Source organism: Hippoglossus stenolepis, chromosome 20 (assembly GCF_022539355.2).
Source record: "Hippoglossus stenolepis isolate QCI-W04-F060 chromosome 20, HSTE1.2, whole genome shotgun sequence".
In the NCBI taxonomy this organism is placed as follows: Eukaryota; Metazoa; Chordata; class Actinopteri; order Pleuronectiformes; family Pleuronectidae; genus Hippoglossus; species Hippoglossus stenolepis.
This window is the reverse complement of record NC_061502.1, coordinates 16,684,086-16,708,138: the sequence shown is the minus strand read 5'-3', so window position 1 is coordinate 16,708,138 and position 24,053 is coordinate 16,684,086. Positions and strand designations below refer to the sequence as shown.

General features: G+C 41.9%; 1 protein-coding gene across 1 annotated transcript in view; it reads right to left on the bottom strand.

The window, feature by feature from the left end:
* Positions 1 to 24,053, bottom strand: part of lama2 (laminin, alpha 2) — a 138,572-nt gene that overhangs the window by 106,534 nt on the left and 7,985 nt on the right. Inside the window, 2 exon segments of the mRNA XM_047338003.1 lie at positions 2,888 to 3,000; positions 4,401 to 4,571. Of these exon segments, the coding sequence (XP_047193959.1) occupies positions 2,888 to 3,000; positions 4,401 to 4,571 (284 nt within the window).

Here is a 24,053-nt window from a genome sequence, read left to right as displayed (position 1 = left end):
TTGTTACACAGGAAATATTGGTGGAACGGTTCGATGTGGGTCAGAGGAGAAGCCATTAAGTTCTAGTGCAGATCTGGATCAGGGGGCAGATCCAGGACCTTTTTATTCTTTAACATTGCGAGATCTTTTTCAACGTTTTTGTTGATTTCTCCGAGAATAATTCTTAGATCTTGGAAAAACATTTATGAGTGTTTGCTATTTAGATGCACGTCCAACTAAAAAAATCCTGATCTACTGAATTTAATTGTGGTTTCATGAGGGGACTGTTCTCTACAATGTGCCCTTCTGCTTTGATACAGACATCAACTGTCTCTCACGCACACAGACACACAAATGGATTCTGGATTTCCGTCCGGAGGGGCTCAGCAATAAATACAGAGTCACAGGCAATAACCACACAGACACGCACACACACACACACACACACACACACACACACACACATACACTCACACACACACACACGCAGTCATGTTCTGAGTGAGATGACTGTGGTCACCAGGGAAATCCAGCCCACTACAGGGTAGAGAGCTTTCTGTTGGACTGACAGAGACACACACACACACACACACAACACCCCCACTGAGCCGTGCACATGTTCACCCAGACATTAGTGGTATTGAAAATACGGCCAATCAGGCGTGAGGTGGATCCATTACTTGGACCAATAGGAAATTGACTGAAGTAATAAACTAAGTTGCTTGATGAGAGGAGGATCGATTACAATCTCTTCTAATGGAGCCGTGGTACAGGGGGTCTCACGTCCACATATCTGAGAGATTAACAGCTTTGGAATTATGGAAAGTTGAGTTTCCCTGAAATGTGGTTTTAACACATGCAGGAAACGACCACATGGCATTTTTACCACTAAACTGACATCCACGTGACAAATGATTTTTTAATTCACATGCAAAACATAAAATAGGTTATTGATCGGTCATGATACTGCACCTCTGAATCAATTAATCATTTCAAGTACATACAGATGAGACAATGCACAGTGGATTTAGGACGAGGACATTTTTATGCAAATTTCAACCCAGCAACTAGTCGGTAGTTATTATGTTATAATATTTGGATGCTACATAAAGCACTAATCCAGGAAGTAGGCTGTTGAATATTGCACAATAGACTATTAGGCATTTTTAACAATTAATACAATCTTTATTATAACTGCAATATTTCCTCACTTTAGATATTATATTTTTGATCATTCCAGATATTCAAATGTTTTTGCATAATCTGTTCATTACTTAGGTTTGTTCGATCGATTGGTTTGGGACAAAAAAATGAACTTACACATTTCAGTAGTACTTCAGTTTGAGTTGTTAAAACAGAATCAGAATATATTTAAATTTAACCAAAATTTTGCCTCTTTCTTTATTTGTAATTCTGCATTCATTCCGTCGTTCTGGATCATTTAGAGGACAAAGGGAATCAAGACGAGAGACACACAAGGTACGAAATGCAAAGTAGTTGTTGCAAAGGTGATAAATAGAAATTAAAATGGGTTTTGCATTAATTTGTTCTGCCCCTTAACCATTAACAAAAAAATCAGGATGCAGCCTGAAGCATGATTTTCTTGCATATTGCAAAGGAGAAATTAAACATTGCGTTAGTCAAACTGTTAAAATTCACAATCGGAGAAAAATTATAATAAAAATGTGCTATAATTATGTGTGTTTGAAAGATATACAGAATCATTTTAAGACCAAAACCGTAAAGATCCTTTGTTTTATTTTTACTTTTTACAATCGTCTATGGACAGAAAAGTTGAGCATTTAGTCAAAAGAAAACCTGAGTGATTCCCACTTTATAGTAAGATTGATTCTACAATAAAATAAATACACATAATACACATCAAATACCAGCGTAATGTGAATATGGCTGTTTAAACTGTGTCAGCTCAGCGGGGGGCCACGGAGAGTACACTGACATTTAAAAGCTTTTAAAGAACCTGTGACCAACTGACGAGAAGAAGGATTCTGTTCACGCTATCAATCTTTTTCCTTCTCTGGCTGCAGTATAGAGCGTAAATCCCAAGTACACGTCAAATACTTTTTGAAATTATATGTGTGTTCACCAGCAGCTGCTCAATTTGAGGCATTTTCCTCCAAAGTACCGCTCCTGAGCTTTCTTCTTTAAGGGATTTAGGAATAAAAACGCCTCCTTACACTGTATTCTGGGCTATTCTCAACCAAACACTGTGAATTGTCCAGTTTTTTAATAGTGCTCTCGTAACCGTCTGGGCTTAATGCTGATTAATGAACCTTGATAATGGAAAAAAAAATGTTTATAGTTTGTCTCTTTCCAGATAATAGAGGCTGTGGCGAGGTTTGATCAATGGCGCTTGCAGTGGCTTTTCCAATCATTAAAATACTTTGCCCCCGACATAAATTCAAGAGGACCACTGCTACAAAGAGAGGATGCGTATAACTGAGAGGACAGAGGCACTTTCGATTTACTTTGATGTAGGACTCCATAGAATAAATGTCTGAGTCTCATGTGTAGTCGTGAATGTAATGGACTGATAAATGGAATGTATTTATACGCCGCTTTTCCAGTCTCACAGCGCGTCACAGCGCGAGTTGCATTCATCCGTTCACACACATTCCTGAAGCACTTCTATACGCAGCCTGTTTTCAATAACACACCATTCATACACTGTCGGCCGGGACAACATGGAGTGTGTACCCTGCCCAAGGACACTTAGGAATGCAGACTGGTGCAGGGGATCAAACTACGGCCCGTCTGGTCTGTTAGTGGACGACCCTCTCTACCTCCTGAGCCATAGCTACCCTGTGTATATGTGTGTGTGTGTGTGTGTGTGTGTGTGTGTGTGTGTGTGTGTGTGTGTGTGTGTGTGTGTGTGTGTGGGTGAGTTTACCTGTTTCAAGTCGAGCATGATTGTCACGTAGTGGTACTCCATCCCATTCTTAATGGAGGGACTTTGCCACCAGCGGTTGGTCCCATCTATGGCGTATTCTATGGGATGATGCTCTGAACACACACACACAGACACACAGACACACACACACACACACACACACACACACACACACACACACACACACACACACACACACACACACACACACACACAGACACACAAACACACACACACACACACATAAAATCAATCGTTGGATTCTATTCCAACTTTAAAAATCTAGAAATCATTTTAGTTTTCCATCCCGTCTTATTCTAACGAGAAAATAGTCACCTCGGTTCTTTCGGGGAAGATTCAAGGCCCCAAAATCAAAAGGGTATTTTTCTACCTTCTAAAAAAATAATAATAACAGATTTCCTTTGCAGTTCAGGAGATTTTATTCACTTCTGAATAAGAAATGTCACCGGATGCAGAACAAAGCCCACACCTGGGAGGGGTTACACACTTTAACAGAGCAGGCAGATAAAACACTGTTTATGTACAGTGTGCACGGGATTGATTGTGTGTTTTCGTGTGTGTGTGTGTGTGTGTGTGTGTGTGTGTGTGTGTGTGTCATTTTAATGTTTCAGCTCAACCGGGAGCTGTCAATCACCATCCTACTTATGTATGACATTTCTGCAAAAAACCATGGAACCTGACTCTGTCGACGACCATCTACCAGCTCACACGTGACTTTGTTGAAGTTTGATTTGCGAAAAAACGGAAAAGTAAAAATGACAAGAACTTTAAATATTTCTTGGCCTAGTTGCCTGGCAACCATGTGGTGACCAGAGGCCAGCGAACCACAGAGCTTGACCCGAGAAATAAGCGACATGGCGTCGGCTGTAAAACTGCAACATGTCATCTTTACAATTTGACTTTTGATTAGACAGAAGTCTTAGTTGTGTAATCTGAGCTAAACTAAGATTAGCAACCAACAGATGTGAAAGTGGCAGCGATCTTCATACGGCATATTTCATAAAAAGTCAAATCCTCCCTTCGACAGGGAGGAAGTCGTTCAATCAATTGATCACTTACTGTAAATTGATGTTAACGTCTTAGCATTAACAGAGATAGACGACGACTGACTAATAAGCGGCTACTAGTCAGTGACTAACCGCTTCATTAGCCAACTGATTGATTGATGGCTGACAGGCTGAGCAGTTAACCGAATCACTGACTGGATAACTGACGGTGTAATTGGCCTGTTCGAATTATGATTGCAGGCTAATTTTATATTGTCATTCTGTCATGTTGCGATTGATTCCTTAGTTCGTTCAGTAATTATCACTTCAGACAAAATGATTGGTTAACATCTGGCCAATCTGGCTCTAATTAACTAATCTGGCATGATTAATTACTGTAATCATCATGACTATGAGTCGTGTGTGTGTGTGTGTGTGTGTGTGTGTGTGTGTGTGTGTGTGTGTGTGTGTGTGTGTGTGTGTGTGTGTGTGAGAATCTTTCTTACCGACTGCTTTCGTGCTTTGCTGGTTGCAGGTTCGACACTGAGAGTTTTTAACAGGCCGCCCCGGTACATGTTCCACCAGCTTGCAGAACATCTCGGGACCCGTCGAGCCGCAGGTAGCGTTCGCCGTTATGTCCGCCATGGACGCCAGGTTCAACACGGCCGGAAACAGTCCTGGGGAAGAAAAACAGGAGGGATTTTTTTTAAACAAAAAGAAAAATAGATGATGAAACACAAACACAGCTGCATCCATTAGCGCTGACATCTGCTCCACATAAAGATGCTGCAGCTTTTCTCTCCCTGAAGTAAACACAACGTTAAAAAGGCTCCATATTTTAGGGGAAAAAACACATTGTTTACTTTTTACGAGCTCACGTCAGTCTTCGTATTTGACGGAAAACAGCGACGCCTTCAAACGCGTCGGGTAATTCCTTTTGAATCTATTATATATCAAAGATGTGTGTGTAAAAAAGAAAATGAAACACACAGAAACGGCAGAGTTCAGTTTAATTGTGTCGTCGGATCATCAGGAATCAGTTTCAAGTCGGTTCAGAGCAGTTTAAATGAGGTCGAGGCGACTTTCTTCTTCACGGGAAAAAAACGCGTTAAATTGCCAAAATGCTTCAGTGGGGGGTTATTAGTGGCAACCAGCACATCCTGCTTTGCATACAGGTCTTGTATTTCCAATCATTAAAAATGATGTCAGCTTCTCTGTGGAGCCCCGATTCGCCAGCAAAGCGCCGGTTTCCTCTGTTGTTCTGAGGTTGTGAGTAATTAGCCTGGAACACGTGGGGGGGGCAGGTGTTTTAAAGTGAGTTAATCCGGGTGTATTTCTGCTGCGGTTTAATGCAGTTAACATCATTAACCCCTACGTGTCAGCGAGAGCCGCGCTCGCTTCATCTCGGAAAATAACAGAAGCACACACAGAAGATTTTTTTTTGGCCGGCTGTCAACTGTGCAGACTTTAGGCAACGACTGTTCATTTACATTATGTTGCACGAGCATTTTCCCCCCGTTTTCATTTCCTGTCCCTGGATATTTTTCACTGCTGGAGCCACAGCCTGAAAGCTTGGAAGACACACACATTATGGAAAACACGTAGTTGTTTCTCCAGGATGTTATGGGAGGCCATATTTTGGGATTAGTTTAATGCACAAGTTTGTTTTCCCTCCCTGATGCTCCCCTTATGGGCAGATATCTTAAAATCTCCATGAGAAAAGAAAAAGTACATTGAACTCTTGGCACAATGTGGCTGCAACTGAGGGGAGTGCACTCCAGCTATTGTTTGGCTCACGAAGGAAAAGCTGCTTGCAGACGTGCACTGAACCCACTGAGAGCGCAAATGTCCCGAGTCCGTCGCGCAGGACTTTTCCCCTCGTAAATTGTCTGCGAAAAGTCAAAATAAGAGCATGTGAGAAAACAGCAGGGAATACTGAGGATGTTTTCAACAAAAATGTAAGAGGGGACATATCTCAGCATGAAAAAGAGTCAACATGTCAACTTGGAAAGATACGATTTTAGAGCTTTTAGCAAATCTAAAACATGTGATTTCTGCAGCAGGATTTCTACACTATGTCCGGCCTCCTGCTCTACTCAGCCTCACCTGAACGTTTTATTCCATTTTCCTGTATTTCTAAAAGAATCTAAGCTGGATCATCTCCTGCTGCGTCTGTCACATGTGAAACTCAGATCTAAAATGTCCCCAGACAGGACGGAGTTCATGCAGTAAGTAGGAGTAACCTCTCCCCTCCTCAGAAAATAAGGTGGTTTGAAATTGCTGCAATATGTTTAATCAGCGAGCGAGTTCTCTGTTGACAAACTTAAAAGGCTCAACTTGCAATTTTTGTCAATTATTTCCTCATTAAATTTGAAGAACAGAGGAAAAAAACGTTTGTTCTTTTCCAAACAACCACAACCTGTGTTCACATTTTTTTAAAAATGGGAACAAGGACCATATGAAAACAGTTAAGATACAGATCATGTTGTCATGTGTCTACACTGCAAACACATGCTCTCAAAGGTGTGACTGCCAAAAATCAGCAAGCCAAGTAGCCCGTGTTCCCCAATTCCTATAAAACACGTCTATTTCTCCACCACTCCAACGCTCCATGAAACTGCTCACTGTTTTATTTTGTTGGCGTAACCCATCCGTATTGTTCCCATAGTAAAAATCACATTAGCCTCAGTGTGACAAGCTTGAAGAAATTCAAGTGATTTTGACTCACGGTGCACATGGTTCACATTTCCTGTCTGTAAAACCCACACAGACGAGAACACGAGCCGAGTTCTGAGTTACATCAGATATCGCAGCGCTGGTTTGAGGTCAAAGCGCTAAAACAACACGTGCAACTCGAACGTAAACACAGAAACGTATAGAATACACGATAACTGTACAGAAAGGAGACAGACGGGAGGAAAGATGAGATGGAAGGGGAAGAGGAAGCTTGTGTGTGTGTGTGTGTGTGTGTGTGTGTGTGTGTGTGTGTGTGTGTGTGTGTGTGTGTGTGTGTGTGTGTGTGTGTGTGTCCTTTACTAGGAACTGTGTCCAGATGCGTACAGCTGTTTGGCCAGATGTCAACACTGATGAACTGTGAAGAACATCTGAGACACCCCAAATCCCTCTTTCAAACACGTGTACACATTCTCACACACACACACACTCACAACACGTTACACACACACTCGGTCTAACACGTCCCTCCAACCTCTTAGAAAATGATATCTGAGAATCCATGTCGCTGAGGGGCCCGGCTCTCCATGACACACAGAAAACACTGACTCCCAGATAAACATCTCAGTTTACATTGTGAAATTGTGAAAGTTAGAGCTTTGATACTGATATTACATCCATGACAAATACACCATGTAGAGAATAGAAACCCTAAAGTCCAGATCAGTTATTGTTTTTGAGGTTTAAATTGCTTAAAGTGACAATAATTAACACACAATTCTGCAGCCCAGGAAAGACTTTAGCCACTTTTGTCGCTAATTCTTTACACAACATTTCAAAACATTGTTTTCAAGGTAAGAAAATTAATTTACAACAAAAGAAAAGTGTGCACCATCTTAGATCTTCATCAGAAGACTTTAATAAAAGATCGATTCAGTTGCTGTGATGAACAGATTTTTCCTGGATGCTTCTCCTCCTCATGGTTATTCTGACGTCTGCCAGAGAACCAAGCCAACATCCTGCTTACTCCTGGGTTTTGATCCACAAGCTGCGGGAGCCTCCGACCACATACAAATGTACGTGGGAGACTATAAAAACCTTTCTAGTGTCATTTGACCTTGATTTGAGACCACTAATACCTTTCACATGCAGAATCTATAGGGATTCGAACAGGAACTTCACGGTTTCCCAGTTTAAACACACATCTTGGTTTGTATCGACATCGTTATAATAACAAATTTCCTTTCACAAAGTCGTAATTTCATCCATCTTTTCTCAGCGTATGTGTTTTCCGTCACGGCAACTTCCACAGAACATGAAAATGACGTCCGGGGATCTGATCACGTGTCGGCCTCTGGAAGCCGATAACATTTTTTCTCTCGTCTGTCGTGTTGAACAAACGGGCGAGTTGACAACAAAGACACAGAGAGGAATGACGAAAGGTGGGGTTCAGATTTCAGATTCACAGGACGACAAGGACACAATGACCGTCTGCCTACGGCTCTGCAGCTGCCGCACACACACACACACACACACACACACACACACACACACACACACACACACACACACACACACACACACACACACACACACACACACAACACACACACACACACACACACACACACACACTCGGACACACATCGACTCAGGTTCATCATCTTCCATTCTTCTCTCTCTCTGCTCTGATAACCATGGTAACCTGTCTGTCTGTCCGTGTCACTGTCTGTCTGGCGGCTTCTCTATCGTCCGTCTACGCTCTGTTAACCCGATGTCTCACAGGATTTACTGCAATACAGCCGCTAAATTATAATACTGTCAGAATGTATAAGCACCCCCGGTGAGAGCTGGGCAATGTCATTGCCACGGGACGTAGTTCGACATTGTAACACTGATCACAATATCACAGTACTGCTGGGTAATGTACTTACAGTGTGATACTACACTTATAAATATAAGAAACTTTGCTGAGATAAAACTTTTAAAACTTGATTTTATAAATGTCAAGTGAACCATTTTGAAGAATTGACCTTGACCTTGCCACAAAGACTTGTTTGGTCTTTCTGGAGCTTTCAGTTTCATCCCGTAGTCGTCATCATTGCGTGGACTTCGCTCGGTTGTCAACTCTTATTGAGCGACCGCAAAAATCCATTCTAGAGTCGCGTAATAAAATCTAAATCACCTCACTAGGACTTGCTGATGCAAGGTGTGGCCGAAAGCTCGTTAAAAACCAAACACTGAAAATGGACCTTGTGATAAGAATATATTTATTTAGTGTTGCTCCTGTTTCCCCCTCATCCTCGTCTCAGGAGAGTCTTGTGAGATGTAGAGATTGAAAAGCCCTCAAGGGCAAATTTGTGAATTTTATATTAGACTATACCCTCACTCATAAATCTTCCACATCTACGCGTTCATCTCAATCCTCATCAACATACAATCCATAACTTCAGCCGGGTTTTATGTCTGCTCACCCTGAGCACCTTGTAAATATCTTTCAAATTAAATGTTGAACTGCACAGGACGATTTAAACTAAATCTACATTAAATCAAATACAGTGGGCTGGAGTTTAATTGGAACCTAATACATAATCAATTAAGGGATTTATTTTGAGAAAAAAAACGTGCATATTAATTATGCTTGTTAGAATCTTAAAGTGAAGTTGACACCCTCCGTGCACTTCCAGTAACACGTGCACGGAGTCGTAATAAGGATGATAAGACATCAATATGAAAGTTAGAATCTACGTTTAAGGGACATTGAGTGAATTTCCACGAGCTCCGAATGACAGCAAATATGTTTATTGTATAAAAGTTTTTTTTTATTACATTAGGAATAAAACTTTATTTGCTTTTACTGTCACGATAGAGGATGACACTGCACGGTTTGCCCTTTTGTGTGTGTGTGTGTGTGTGTGTGATGGATGTGTTATTGTTGAGTTCTGAGGCGAGTTCTGTATGCTTGATGGAATAACAAGAAGGTTGAAAACGACAGGATCATCTCTCTCTGTACCTCTCTCTATCTCCCCGCTCCATCCCGAATAGTTGGGGGGGTCAGGGGGAGATATGGACGGAGGAAAAGATAGAAAGATTGATGGAGAGCGAGAAATGGATGGAGGGATTCCCAGAGAAAGATAGAGTGTTGTTTAAAAGGGTCAGGGGCAGGAGGGGAATGAGGGATGAGACAGTGATAATCCGGTGGATACACACTCGCACACGCACACACAGACGGGGAAAAATATGGAACCCATACCTTTGTATTATCAAACAGATTTCTACAATACAGTGTGTCTGTCTCTGTGCATATTGACACGTGCATGTCTGAAAAGTGGGTCCAGATATTTTCTAGACATTTCCTTTCACATATGAAGAAGGCAGCAGGAGAATCTCAGGAAAGCTCTGGAACCTCATCGTCTTCCCAGGTTGACATTTTTTGCCGGCTTCTTCTTCTATGTGTCTTTTTCATCCTGAGATATTTGAGATTGTCCAAGTCAGACGTGTTCACAACACTTAATAGCCATTTCCTGAACTGAATACATTTCTTGGGTAACAAACGGAGGCATGATGAGCGTCACTTGTCATATATTCAAGTTTAAATATAGCGTTTATATATATATATATATATATATAGTTAATATAGCATGTTATCAGTCTGGTCTTGCCTTGCACGCATGCAGACACACACCGGACACACAAAGCTGTAAGCCTTGTCTGGTTGCTGCATGCCGTTTCTATGGTGATGTAGTTTTACTGACACGTTGGGTAATTGACTGACTTTTTCTAATAAATGGCAAATAAAAAAGTACTTTCTATACATTAGCTAGTTTTATTCTGTCATTCTCCGTCTCTGGTTGTATAGTTGAACTTTGGTAATATGTTGTAGAAGAGTTTAAAAGGGAGTTTTAATCATTACGTATGATTTGAAATGATTTGGGTCATTGCAACTGCGCCTCCAGCGAATTGCAATGTGCACGTCTTCTGACAGCTTATAGGCGACATTGAGCAGTACCACCGGAAATCATGAGGGGGCAGCGTAGCCAATAGGTCAAACTAACGATCATAAGACGCAAGGAGGAACTTCAACCATGGCCGAACTTTTTGAGGTTAGACAAAGAGTTGGTTATAACACTACATGAACATTTAAATCATCCCTCCACATCACTGCTGTTTATATTTTTTGTACTGTTGAGTTTTCTTGTTATTACTCGTCTGGTGCGATAAGAGTTAGAGAGAAAATGTACATTAATCCATGCTTTTGTTTTGCCGCCCCCGTATCTCTGGCTTTACATCTGTCGGCCGCTCCTCTGTCGACCTCCAGGGGCTTCAGGGGAGAGCTGAAACGAATACTAAGTCAACATCCTGCTCTCACCAGGACTTCCTGGCCCGGGAGTGTGTGTGTGTTTGTGAGCTCCCCTCAGAGAAGAAGAGGGGAGACAGTCTGCCTTAAAGGAGAGCAATGAATGACTTCTTATACGGAGGAAGGATAAAGAAAATAGAGTGCCTATGAAAGAGAAGGAAAGAGATGGTGCACGGGTCACAAGGGTCAGGACACATCGCCCCGTCCCACTTCCTGTCTGACTTTCAATTAAATCTCCCTTTCCTTCTATTTCCCCTTATACTGCTTTTTTAATTGTTAAAACAATGACACCATGAAGACGCCTGATTGTTCGCCATTACGTTAACACGGTTATGTTAACGCCAACACGAACCCTGATTTGAATTTGTAATTGTTATAATTAGAGCCGTCAAGGTAAGAAGTTACAAGCTACCAATTACTGTGCACGTGTCGTATTTTCTGTTGCTGCATATTTTCTTTAAAAAAATTACACCCACATGCTCGACAAGTTTCTGCAACTGCACCAGATCTCAACACCCGGGAGACAAATGGTTTCCCTTTTGCAAAAGGCCACACACTTGTCCCAGAGAAGAAGAAGGACAGAAGTGGGCTAAAGTTTGTGTCTGTGTGTGTCTGTGTGTGTGTCTGGTCGTCATTCTGTGTTTGTGTGTCTGTAAAATGGACCTTTTGCAAATGCTGGCCTCTTCCAGACGGTCATAAAGTCAGACTAAACAGGAAAGCCACAAAGTTATAGACAGTTAATCCCCTACTTAGAAACACTCATACACACACACACACACACACACACAGGTCAATGAACTGACCATGTTTGCTGGAGGCTGCAGTCATCACTGTGGGGGGCGTCGTCTAAACCACAGTCTCCCGGGGGGCCTACTGATTCTCTCAACACACATCGCAGACCAGGATGTAGCATAGCATATACGCTCTTAAGCTGCAGGGGCATTAGGCGGCTTTGGCAGCATGATATTGTCTTTACATTTTTTTCTAGTCGTTCCCAGTATTTCACAATCAAACCCTGGATTTGGAAGTTGTCCGTCTCCTTAAAGAAAACAGCACCAAACCCTGAAATTACAGATTTCCGAGGTATAGCAAAGTTTTCTGGGTGCAAATGGATCCGAGCATCAAAACCTAGCAAATTAAAGTTGTAGATATAACGTATATTAAATGTACGGCGTTTCGATTACATCTACTGCAGACCTGCGTGACCCCACGGGAAAAACAATCAGTGATCTAGAAAAACGCGACGTTGCCCACAATGCATTAAAAGACTTTCGAGAATTAAAGAAATAAAAGAGACGGGGGTTGAGACAGAGAGAATGTTTATGTGCTATAACTCCTGGATAAGTGGTTGACGTGATTTAGCTGAGCTCAGACCCGCCAGCAGTAAATCTGTACTGCAGTGGTCACACACACACACACACACACACAGACACACACACAGTCAGTCATCACCTGATGAGGCAGTGATGAGAACTTTGTTAAATCATCCACAAGCACCTCAGAGACAGAATTGTGTGTGTGTGTGTGCATGTGTGTGTGTATGATTTAAGTAGGAACTCATCTGTGCTGGCCTTGGTTTGTACTTACAGGCTCTGCTACAGTCAAGGCCCCTACACACACCCCCATATAAACACACACACACATATAAAACACACACATCGGAGGGTATATGGGGGATACGTTGGTGTTGGTAATGAAAACATGCCAGTGAGTAGATTTACAGGAGAGAGCAGCTTGACCTCTGGCCCCCACAGAGATTTATCACTGGTGGAGCATCTAATCTTCTCTCATAGCTACAAACACTACTTTCTTCTCACAAGCCAACAACAACATAAATATATACGATAGGATAGAAAATGTTCCTTCTTCCATTGCTGATTGTTTTTGCTTAAATTCAAAAAAACGCTCCCTGGAGACAAAGTCGTGGTTCAGTGACTGTTCAGGCTTTTGGTTCAGCTATGTTTAAAAGTAACATGAGACACTTTCCCAGTGTGTGTGGAACATGTGCAACATTAACAATAAAACAAAAGCTAACTAGAGGGTGACCTGTAATGGTGACCTGTGACCTGTAATGGTAATATACCAGTAACGAGGGTTAGTAATTCTTTTTACTGTTCATTCTGCAGGGTGTTGGTCCATTAGTGGTGAAGTGCCAGGGTGGACGACTACAAATGGAGATCAGCTGTTTTTTTTTAATTGGTACGAACCATCTTGAGATGTATTGTCACCATGTCTAAATGACTGCAACCATCTTTAACTGTATTATTTTCTATAAAGAAAAGTAATCAGACGTCATATTCATATTCAAAGGCTTCATTACTGCGATATCTGTGATGGGTTGTCAGCTGATTATTGGCATTTTGGTTTTGAGACGATAATATGAACAGCAGATAGAGTCAAGCTGCAGAATGTGACTGTGACCACATATCGAACATACGTTTATGTTCATGTACGGTGGGAGTGTGCAGCTCGGCCGATCTCCAGTGTGTTTTGTATTTGCCAGGAAATAAAAATCATTCTCCAGACGCAGCCAGTGGGGTCACAGGGGATTGTGGGTAATTGAAAATCCAGATGGACATGCATGAATTTCCAGGAAGAAACGGTTACCACAGAGATTGGAGGCGAACACACGGGCTGCGGCGTTAATATCGTTCATCTCCGCCGGGCGCGCCTCTCTTATTCTTCTACTTGTCCTATTCTCTTCTCATTTTCTCCATGATGTCGTCCCTGGTCTTGTGGCCTTTTTTCCTCCTGCCCTCCATTATCCTTTCACTTGACTTATGGCCGTCACTGGGAGAGACTGGAATCAGCGAGCAACTGGCTAAGGACCGGAGTGGGCGGATCCATGGGGACCAATCAACAAACTATGTACAAAAAGAACAGCCAGTAATCATGAGTAATACTCGCCAAACACACACAATTAATCTCAGTTGTCGTCTGCGGGGAACAACTCATTCACAGTAGTCAGGAGGATATGAAAAGCGAGTCGTCACAGAGACGGATGGAAGCTGGAGTTGCTGCCATTCGTCTCTCGGTTAGTTAGAAAGAGACGGAGCTGGCTGTTCGGCTCAGGTCTCAAATTAGTTCCAACAGTTTTACAGTCTGTTGACAGCAGACACGCCGGAAAATCTGAAGGCTGAAAGTGGATAACCTCATTACACAGCGACAGAAATACAAAACAGATGCACGGTTTGCACATTGTCCACAGAGAGAAAAGGTGGCGAGAGAATTCTTAACTTGTGAAACAGGTTCGGGTATTTGATTTAACCTGTACGTGCAACTTTTCCACATATTAAGAAATGTGTTTGAATTAGCATATGAATTGGTATTCTGAGGGCGGGTTTGGACCCTTAAACATCAAAACATCTCTAAACAAGATTATGTGAGGATGAGAATCGTTTTAATTTGCAAATACAAACTTCAAGGAGGTGAAACTGCGTATTCCTTAAATTAAGTCTTTGGTGTTGCTGTTGTTTAAATATCTTAACAATTTTACTGGTATTATTATTATTTTATCTACTTTTTTCTGGTGTTGATGTGACTCTACTGTTTACATTCATACTGTCTTATTAGCAGCTTGACAGTCGTATATATATATATATATATATATATATATATATATATATATATATATATATATATATATATTGCAATAACACAAGTACAAAAGGTGCCACAAAGCAGACAAAGTTGAATTGATTGACTGATCATCTGTGTCCTGATGTACACAATGTTTCTGTCACTGTAATGTCTTCTAACAACATGACACCTTATTGATCTCACAGCGAGGTCAGAGGTCAGAGGTTAGAGGTCAGAGGTCGGGGGTCGGCTTCAGTTGGAGATGGAGCATTTAATATTTCTGGTTTTGCTCAAATTTGAACACGTCCGAGCAGGAAAAGCAGAGGTGGGATTAAACCTGTCTGTAATGTTTGCAATACTGGAGTAAGTAGAGGGGGTTAGTGAAAAAGGTAACGCAGGTTTAGAACCATGGTGAAAACATCCTGTTAAGAGAAGCAACAGAAGCAGAGACAGAGCTCGGTGAGGAAGCTACAGGACGAGTTTCTTTACAAAGGAGGTGATGTCTGCAGCCCTGTTCATTGATTGTGTGTCAGCAGGGTTACACAAAAAAACTACTGAACAAATGTCCACGAAACTTGGTGCAAGGATCCAAGAAAGAACCCACTAAAAATGTTCACTTTCTTAAAACATTGAGACATGGGGCGTGACATTTTCAGCGTTTTCCATCTGAATAATGCAAAGATTTAATGATAGAAGAAATCAGGCGTTTTAAGGGGACTGATATCTGTTAAGTGTTTGGTGCAGCTTGATTGAATTTAAGGGGACTGTTGGGCCTTGGTGGAGCGTACTCACTCTCCTTAGTGCCATTAGATGTTACAGAAATACCTACAAACTACTTCCTTCACACTAAATCTCATCTTTTCTTTAAGGTACATGGAGCACATTTCAGCTCTTTCCTACATCTTTACCCACGTGACTGAACAACCGGGTGTTTAAGTGCATAAATCTCAGGATCAAATGAGGGGAAATGGAATTAACTCACTGGAGTTTAAGTGGTTCTCGCACACAGCATTAAATGATGCCGATGGATTTTGATGGGGCTGGACTACAGGTTGCTGACTCAACGTTTTTGACCAGCACTGATGACTGCACATCTGCTATTAGCTGCCCCCCCCCTCCCCTCCACCAGGCTACGGCTAACTGCTCTGGCATGGAGAACGTTCAGGTTAGATTGGCCGTAGCTGAAATGTGTGTTTGACGATACAGAATCCATTACAGAGTGTGGAGAGCTTTATAGACACAGCCTGTGAGTCCACAGTGATTTATCACGAGTATTCAGCATTTTAAACAGAACGATACTGGAGCTTGAATATTTTTTTATCAGCTCACAGATATTTTTGAACTGATGAGTCGACTGTGAGAGCGATGAGGAGAAACTGTACGAACGGTACGACAACAATGCTCCTTGATGTTGCAGTGGGTTTGTTTTTACTGAAGTTTAGATGTAAGGTTGACAAAATTATCCATTACACCAATGCTCAACGGCTCCGTCTGCACCCTGTGTGACAGTGGGGGGGAGAGGGAGAGCCGAGTGTGAGTATATAGCATTCATTACAGTGGCGCTACAGACAAACTGCTCCCTGGATAGACATTGATTTTCACCCAATGGATCTCACTGTTAGCAAACCTAATAGCTTGGTGGGTAATGGGTACATGTTATGAATGAGCCCCCATGGGCAGGAGAGGAAGAGGAGAGGAGGAGGGAGGAGGAGGAGGGAGAGGAGAGGAGAGGAGAGGAGAGGAGAGGAGAGGAGAGGAGAGGAGAGGAGGATGTGGGTAGGGAAGTGATGTAGACATTTGCATTTGTGTTTTCTTTTTATTTATAGTTATTAATTATAAAGTTTATGGTTTAACTGTAAAATATCAAGCCTAAATTAGATTTCTTTTTCAGATGTATCAGTATTGGAAATGTTTTCCTCTCTAATATCTGCAAAATTCAATATACTTCGCCCTCCATACTAAAATCTGTGGGTTTTGGAGATTACTTGGATAAACCAAGATATTTGATGGCATCATCAGTTGTGGTAAATTTGTGGTAAACGGTTACATTTCATTATTTTCTCATATGTTACACCAAAAAAAAGTAAATGACTGATTTAGGAATTAATCTGCAGATAAACTGATCATGAAGATACTTGTTATTTACGGCCTTAAAGGGAAAAGAGGAGATGTAAGTGGAGGAGGAGTGATGGGATAAGAGGGGAGAGTAATGAAAAAGAGGAGGGTAGGGAAGCACTTGAAGAGAAAAGGTGGAGAGTGGAGAGTAAGACTAACAGAGGAGGAGGGAAACAAATCAGATGTGAGTTGAAAGGGGGAGCTGCTATTTACCATTACTGCTAATAGGTTTCAAAAGGAAGCAAGTCATTAGCTAAATGGATAGGCCCCTAAATGACACATTACCATGTTAAAGGCTGATTCCGCTCATTATTGGAGCTCTGATTCCTCCATGCATCAACAGCTAGTGCTGTGGGCTGCCCACTTGTACACAGACCTGCTGCCTCAGCAAACACACACATGCACACACACACACACAAGCAGAGATAAACTAAGGAAAAGGTCCATGATAAAAAAGGGGCTTTGCTCGGATTCTGTATGTAAAATGATAGAAACATCGTTAGAATACACGTTTCATGATCGGAAAGTCTTGCGTTAAGTAACCAAGTTTCCGATGAAGAACAGAGTACGAAAAGGAAATATGACGGAATCACAACGGACCAGAACAAAGTTCTCCAACTGCTTTCAGTTGAGTCTGTAGCTGCTTTCAAACATCTGTCTGAAGTGCAGAGATTTTCCTGAAATCTTCCAGAGGGGCAATATGTGAGAAGGCGAATGTCTGAGTCAGCCAGCCCTCTAGTAAGATGTCCGGAAAATGTGTGTCCTCCTGTGAGAATACAGCACGAAAATGTCCAACAAAAAATAACAAAAACAATACAAATATTTAAGGATAAAAAAGAGCAGCCATCGTTGCAGAAATCGATGTAGAAGACGTCTACGAAGATGTCAAATTGTAAAGGAAACGGGATTTGAGAGATTGCATGTAAAATGCAAAAATTACGTTAAAAAAATTGCAATTCAGAGGCATATTCATCAACAAGCAGCCGATCTGAAAATGTGCACAAACCTCAAACAGGGATCACAGCCGCTGCTTCTACTATTAGACGTTTTCAGTCGTTGCTGGTCAAGCATCCCCTGCAATTAAACTGAGATAAAGGGTTGTAATCATTTTGTATTCCCTTTTCCCTAATCAACAGTACCCCCCCCCACCTCTTGCATTTCATTTGGTACCTTTCTACATTTCCCATGATGCATTTGTCTAGAATGAGGGCTTGTTTTATTCCGCTGATGGTTATGCAGCAGCCTGCCAATAACTTTATGTAGGCCACCTGGAAATTAGCTCCACCGTGGTTCCACTAACTTTTGAAAGTTTCTTGAATGGGATTTCAGAGTGATGGAGAAAACAAGCGCTGTGTTTAATGCAGCACAGGGGGAGGAGGGGGGTTCCACAAGCAGGGATGTTATACCTGTTTAAACCATTAAGTCACATCACGTCCAAGTTAAATCTTTAAACTGTGTCATTTGGTGTCATCTCGTATTAGGGCTCAAGTTCTAAACCTCACATAGAAGGAAATGTGAAACTGTGTTGAGCTTGTCCTAAACATACATAAGCTACGTAGCTAAGCTAACAGTTACTCTACACAAAAGACATAAAAGAAACCACGACACAAAAAGGAAAGAAGCAAGCCCGGCAACACCTAAAATGGCAAAAGTAGTTTACTACATTACCAGGAAGATATCGATTGTGTTTGCCTGTCTAGGATGGTAATTTTTGGATGTTTTCACCACCATCATGGCAGGAATATGACATAACTAACTATGGTGGGACAACTTTAACTATGTTGGGCTGCTAAAGTCATTCTATGTACCTTGGCAAGCCTTTGCTTTAAAATATGCCATTAACAGTTTGGCATTTACGCAGTAGAGTTATGGTGTTTTGATATCATATTAAAACACTGTAAGCCACTAAAATAACTGCTGACATAACTTGTGGATGGATCTGCAGAAACACACAGAGTAAAATGCATATGCAGGACCCAAAGTTGAGCAAAATGTTTTTTAAGAGTTTGTTTGCAAATCCAATCTGAACCTGGACCCGGACCCGGACCTGGCCCCGGACAGGGATACGACTCCGGCAAGTGGAGGCTAAATCCCATTTGGCTTGTAAACAAAAGTGAAAAAAAAAACAATCTAAGCAGAGCAAGACCCGCACAAGTAAAACTAACAGAAGCCTTTGTTACCAGGGTCCAAACAAGCAGAGGACAATGAGCTGGTTGAGTTGCTAGAACAGAGCAGTGGGCTCCTCGAGGAATAAATGTGCTGACGGACCACCCACCTCCCACCCACTGTCAGAACAAGCCTCGGGCTCAGCTGAATGCTTAGGTCGGCTTTCCTCTGAGGGGCCAAACAGGGTCAGAAGAAGAAGCAGAGCCAGAGTCTCACAGATATTAAGATCTGGAATACGCAAGGTTTGATGGACAAATGTTTCCTCAGGAGTCTGAAAAATGTATTTCCCCAAATATGCCGGTTATTGTTTTACAGATTCTAGTGTTTGGTTTAGAAGTGATACTAAGACTATTAAGTACCCGTAATAGCAGCTGAAGTGAAGTCAGACACAGCCCATCCTAGGGTCTTGCTCAAGGGTTCTTGAGTAGGGTAAAAGCTTTGAGATTCAGTTTAAGCGTTGTACCTATAATTTATCTCGCCAATCAAATATAACAGAGACATGTAGCCAGTGCAAATTCAGGAAACACTGGCAGCCGGTGGGACACTCAGCAACAAAATGATAACAATCATGTGTCCTAGCATCATAAAAATGAGCTTATCTCCATTTTGGCATTTCATGGTTTGTTTTGGCCTCGATACTTGGCCTCCACATAAGACCACAACCATGAGAGTGTAACAGCGAAGCCGCCTCATGTCTGCCAAACTCTTTTTTCCCCCTGAACAGGAAACAACACTGGGATATTTCCCTCTGTACCAGCCTTGTCCAATCACAGAGCAGCACCCCAAATTCCCACGTGTCATTTGTGCATTAAGGCAGCAGCGCAAAGGCACACACACACACACACACACACACACACACATTGTTTTTCATATATTTCATCTTGTGTCAGATGTGAACATTTGCTCTGCATTAGCCTCTCTGTGAGTTTGCCTTGGACCACAATAATGGAAATACAAAAAATATAATGGAAATGTGAAATTACATACAGAATATGTCCCCCTCTCTGTACACACACACACACACACAGACACAAACACACACCCACAATATTGATGAGAAAAGCAACTGGAATAATGGAAAAGCAAAAATGTATGTACACAACACATAGCTCTTTTCTCTCCTTCACTCTGGCTTTGCCTCTGCCTGTGTTTTTTGTGTCACACACACACACACACACACACACACACACACACACACACACACACACACACACACACACACACACACACACACACACACACACACACACACAGAGACTGAGGTGTGTGTAAATGTTAAATCCATAGCTAACCTGGCCAGTCTAATAGACTCTTATTCCTCTGATGCTTTATCAGCTCAATCACACAAACATTCAGCCCCAAAATAATGGCCTTTCTGTTTGCTTCTGTGTGTGTGTGTGTGTGCACGTGTGTGTGTGTGTGTGTGTATGTGCTTCTATCTAAGAGCTGTGCTGCAAAGACTGTGTGTGCACTGCATACAGATCTGTCAGTGAAGCCAGAAACGACAATTGCTGGGTTCAGGAGTCTTGAGATTTCCCCTCGATCATTCGTCCACCAGTGGGTTAAGCTGGTTGTGGTGACCAGGTTTAGGTCGTGTAAGAAGGGAACTCTCACATTTTGGTGCTTTTTGTGCGTGAAAGAACTCATCTTAATTTTTGCTGCCCCCAAGACTTCTTGATACATCAACTTTTTATTTATATCTTATAAACTAAGGCACCTTGAAGACCCTCATAGACCCTCTAGTCAGCAGTCATGCCAGCTTTGAAATTTAATAGAAACTCCATTCAAGCAATACAATAATACACATTAAATGATAAATACATCAAAAAATGTATAATCTAGCTAAAGGGATTAAAAAGTAGCCCTGTGATTGACACTTCTACTGCCGTCTGCACAGAAGGTCATTTTCATGCAACCTCTTAAAACACATTCGTAAATAAAGATTGAAATCCTGCCTCCTCCATGTTAGTGGATTGCACATGGACCACACTATTATTACTACTTGACAGAATATTTTAAGCTTAATCTTTTTTACTACCGGAGGAAGTGGGGACGTGTTGTTAATCTTTACAAACAGTTAATGGTCGTCAATCCTCTGTACATTCAACACATTTGTTGATAGTGTCCAAACGGTACAAACCCTTTCTCTGGATACGGCTCTGGAACGATCTAAGTCTCTACAGCTTGGACCACACAGCAGGACGAGGTCCTGATGACATGAGGTCGAGCACCGTGACCCCGTCAGGTCAAAGCTCAGAAGTGTGAGAGGTGAGAAGCTGCTTTAATGTAGAAGGTCATGACACAAAATCACCACAGCTGGACGCACGCAAAGACAAAACAGATGCAACAACAAACATTTGAGGGCAACTTTCAACTAATCGTGAGAAGCGGCTGGATTCCTCACACGTGAGAATTCATCTTGCCTATTCGCTGGCGTCCACACCCCAGTGGTTCGGACCAATCAGCGTCCTATGTGGGAGGAGCTACAATCAGCTCTGGGGATGTCTTGAATGTGAGATGCGGCTCAGAACCAGGTTAGCGCAGGTGATGAGTATTTCTTCACCGACAGAAGGAGCAAAGACGCCCGGTTCTCGATGGAGAAGATGTTTTCGTTCTTCTCTCGACTGGTTTCAACAACCGTGATCGACACTGATGGACAGATGGTTCATCCAATCACCTGTCAAGCATTTATTGCAAGCGCCTTTTTTTTTTTAAACGGTTTCCAACGAAGCCTTCCCAGATGGTTCTGTGTAACAAACCATCTGGCACGTCAGGTTATCCTCCAACAATGTCTTTCTGTGCTCCTACGGATACACACACGCACACGCACACACACACACACACACACACACACACACACACACACACACACACACACACACACACACACACACAATATCTCAGAAAAACCACGTTGTGACCATGTGTTGAACAAGGCTGTCGTGGGTGGGGTAATTGATAATTTCTAGCAGCCACTGAAACCAGACGGTATCAATCTGTGAAGAACTTTAAAGAAACCCCAGTCTAACAAGAAGCCTCAGCTCAGACGTTCTGCCCACAGAAGCCCACAGCAGACTCGCCCAGCTAAAGTTATTTGATGTAGAAGTTTACAGTGGGTTTGTTGTCTCTTAAGTTTCTCTGGGAAGAAAATACCGCACGTAAATATGTCTTCAGATAAAATATTAAGATGCTTTTGACACATTCTTCACCACTTATTAGATATTAACACTAAAAACTGAAATAAATGTAAAACCTGATATTGTTTTTAAGGGAGTATTTTCTGTATTTTCTGTATTCTTAAAAAAGGAGTTAAGCAACTTTGAAGATGACTGGATTTAAAAAAGAAATGCTTCAGGAGTATTGACTCCATCATGAAACCACAACAGAGAAAGAATCTGTCTGTAAACAGAATAAAAGTGAATCATATCAACATGTGCAGAACGTGTGTGTTGAGCTGAAAACAGCTGGTAAATTCCAGTTGTCTGGAAAAAAGTTATTAGTGCTTTTTTTAATTATTAACACGTTAAGTTTTATGTTGTACAGTGGAAGCTGTACAACACTCATACAAGTTTAATTATCTGATTGCGTCTCCAGTTTTTTTCCTTCAGGCTCTAAGTTACAAAGTTCTCTCATCATCCGCTCTGATGTTGTTCAGTGTCTGTTCACTGAAAACTCCGCAGTAATGCTTCATACACCCAGAACTGAAATGGTCTGCTACAGTAACATTGAGTGATGATGTTTGTGTTCCTCGTTAATTATTAAGACAAGAGAGCAAAGCAAAGGGAGGAGGTACTGACAAAGATCTCAGTGTAACTGTATTCATGTGCTTTATGACTCTAATCTTGGTTTAACCTGGTTGTTAAGCATCTACAACAACCATGACCCTGACCTGGATGAATCATCACAGAGATAAAGCAGAGTCCAATGAAAATTAGCATCCAACCATTGTTTTAGAAACCCTTGTTAACTTGACCTTGTGAGTGTGAGGGTGGGCGAGGTGCTGCAGCAGGGGGATTAGCACAGCTAGGTCCAGTTGGCTATTCACCCCCCTGCGTAATCGTCATTAAGATGTCAAATGTATCAAAAGTACATATCAAAAGTAATACTGACATCTTTACATCCCTGAAAAATCCCAGGTTCACATACGTTTTTTTTTGCTTGGTTTATTTTCTGGGCAGAAATACAGGGACGTCAAATCTCAGTATTCATCTCTAGTCGCGAGTCATCAGTGTCAAAACTGAGTCATAACGTATTTGCATGTCTTTTTTGATCTTGTCAAATAGTCTGAGCACAAATCAAATTCATGCCTCGAGTCCAACTCCACTACAAGTCGTGTCCACGCCTCCGACATGTTACTGTGTTATTTACTGTGAGGCTGCAAAAGTTTCAATCAACCTGAACCTCACTTCACTTCATCTCAAACCCAATGATCTCTGATTAAACCAAAACCTGTAGGTGCATCCCACTGTTGTAGCTCCCTAAAGAAAAATAGCCCCAGACCAAAATCAACACACTGAGAAATACTTCCTAAAGTTTAACTCAGAAAAAAAGAGAAAGCACAAACCAGACCCAACAAACTCAAAACTCCCAGATAGAGCTGGAGGGTCTTTGAACCGCCTGTGTCAGACAGATATCTCCTGTAAAAGTGAGCCTTGCTCTCAGTGTGTTTTCGCTGCGGATAAACAGAGGTTTTTGAACTGAAGTGATTTGAGCTGGAACAAAACAATAAGACCTCCAGGAACCGCCGGTGAAGGAGAAGCAAGGCAAACAAACAGAGGCCAGACACGGAGCTCGGCGATGGCTGCAGAGGTTTGTCAGTGGTACTCCTACACAGGATGAAAGAGAACGCGCAGAAGAAGAAGAAGAAGAAGAGCAAGAGTGGGAGACGGGGGGTGGGGGGGGAGAAAATGTACAAGAAGGCCTGACAGGAGAGGGAGGTTATGAAATACTAGAGACAGCAAAGGAAAAGAATGGTTTTGATGAGCAGAGACGTGCAAATAGTCCATCGTCAGCCAAAATACTATAATTTCCTGAAAGCTGTTTTCAGACATTGGGGAAAATGCACAGAAAGAAATGGTCTGGAGTTTGTCTTTCACATACGAAAAAACACAGCAGGAGACTGTATGAATCGGAAATTAAAAATGTCCGGAACGTTCACACATTTTTGTTTCCAGCAAACCGGCCTCTGTCGTCATAACGATAATCTCATCATGTTGATTGATTAGTCGGCATCTTCTACGGGTAAACACCTCTTTTTTCATCCAGACAT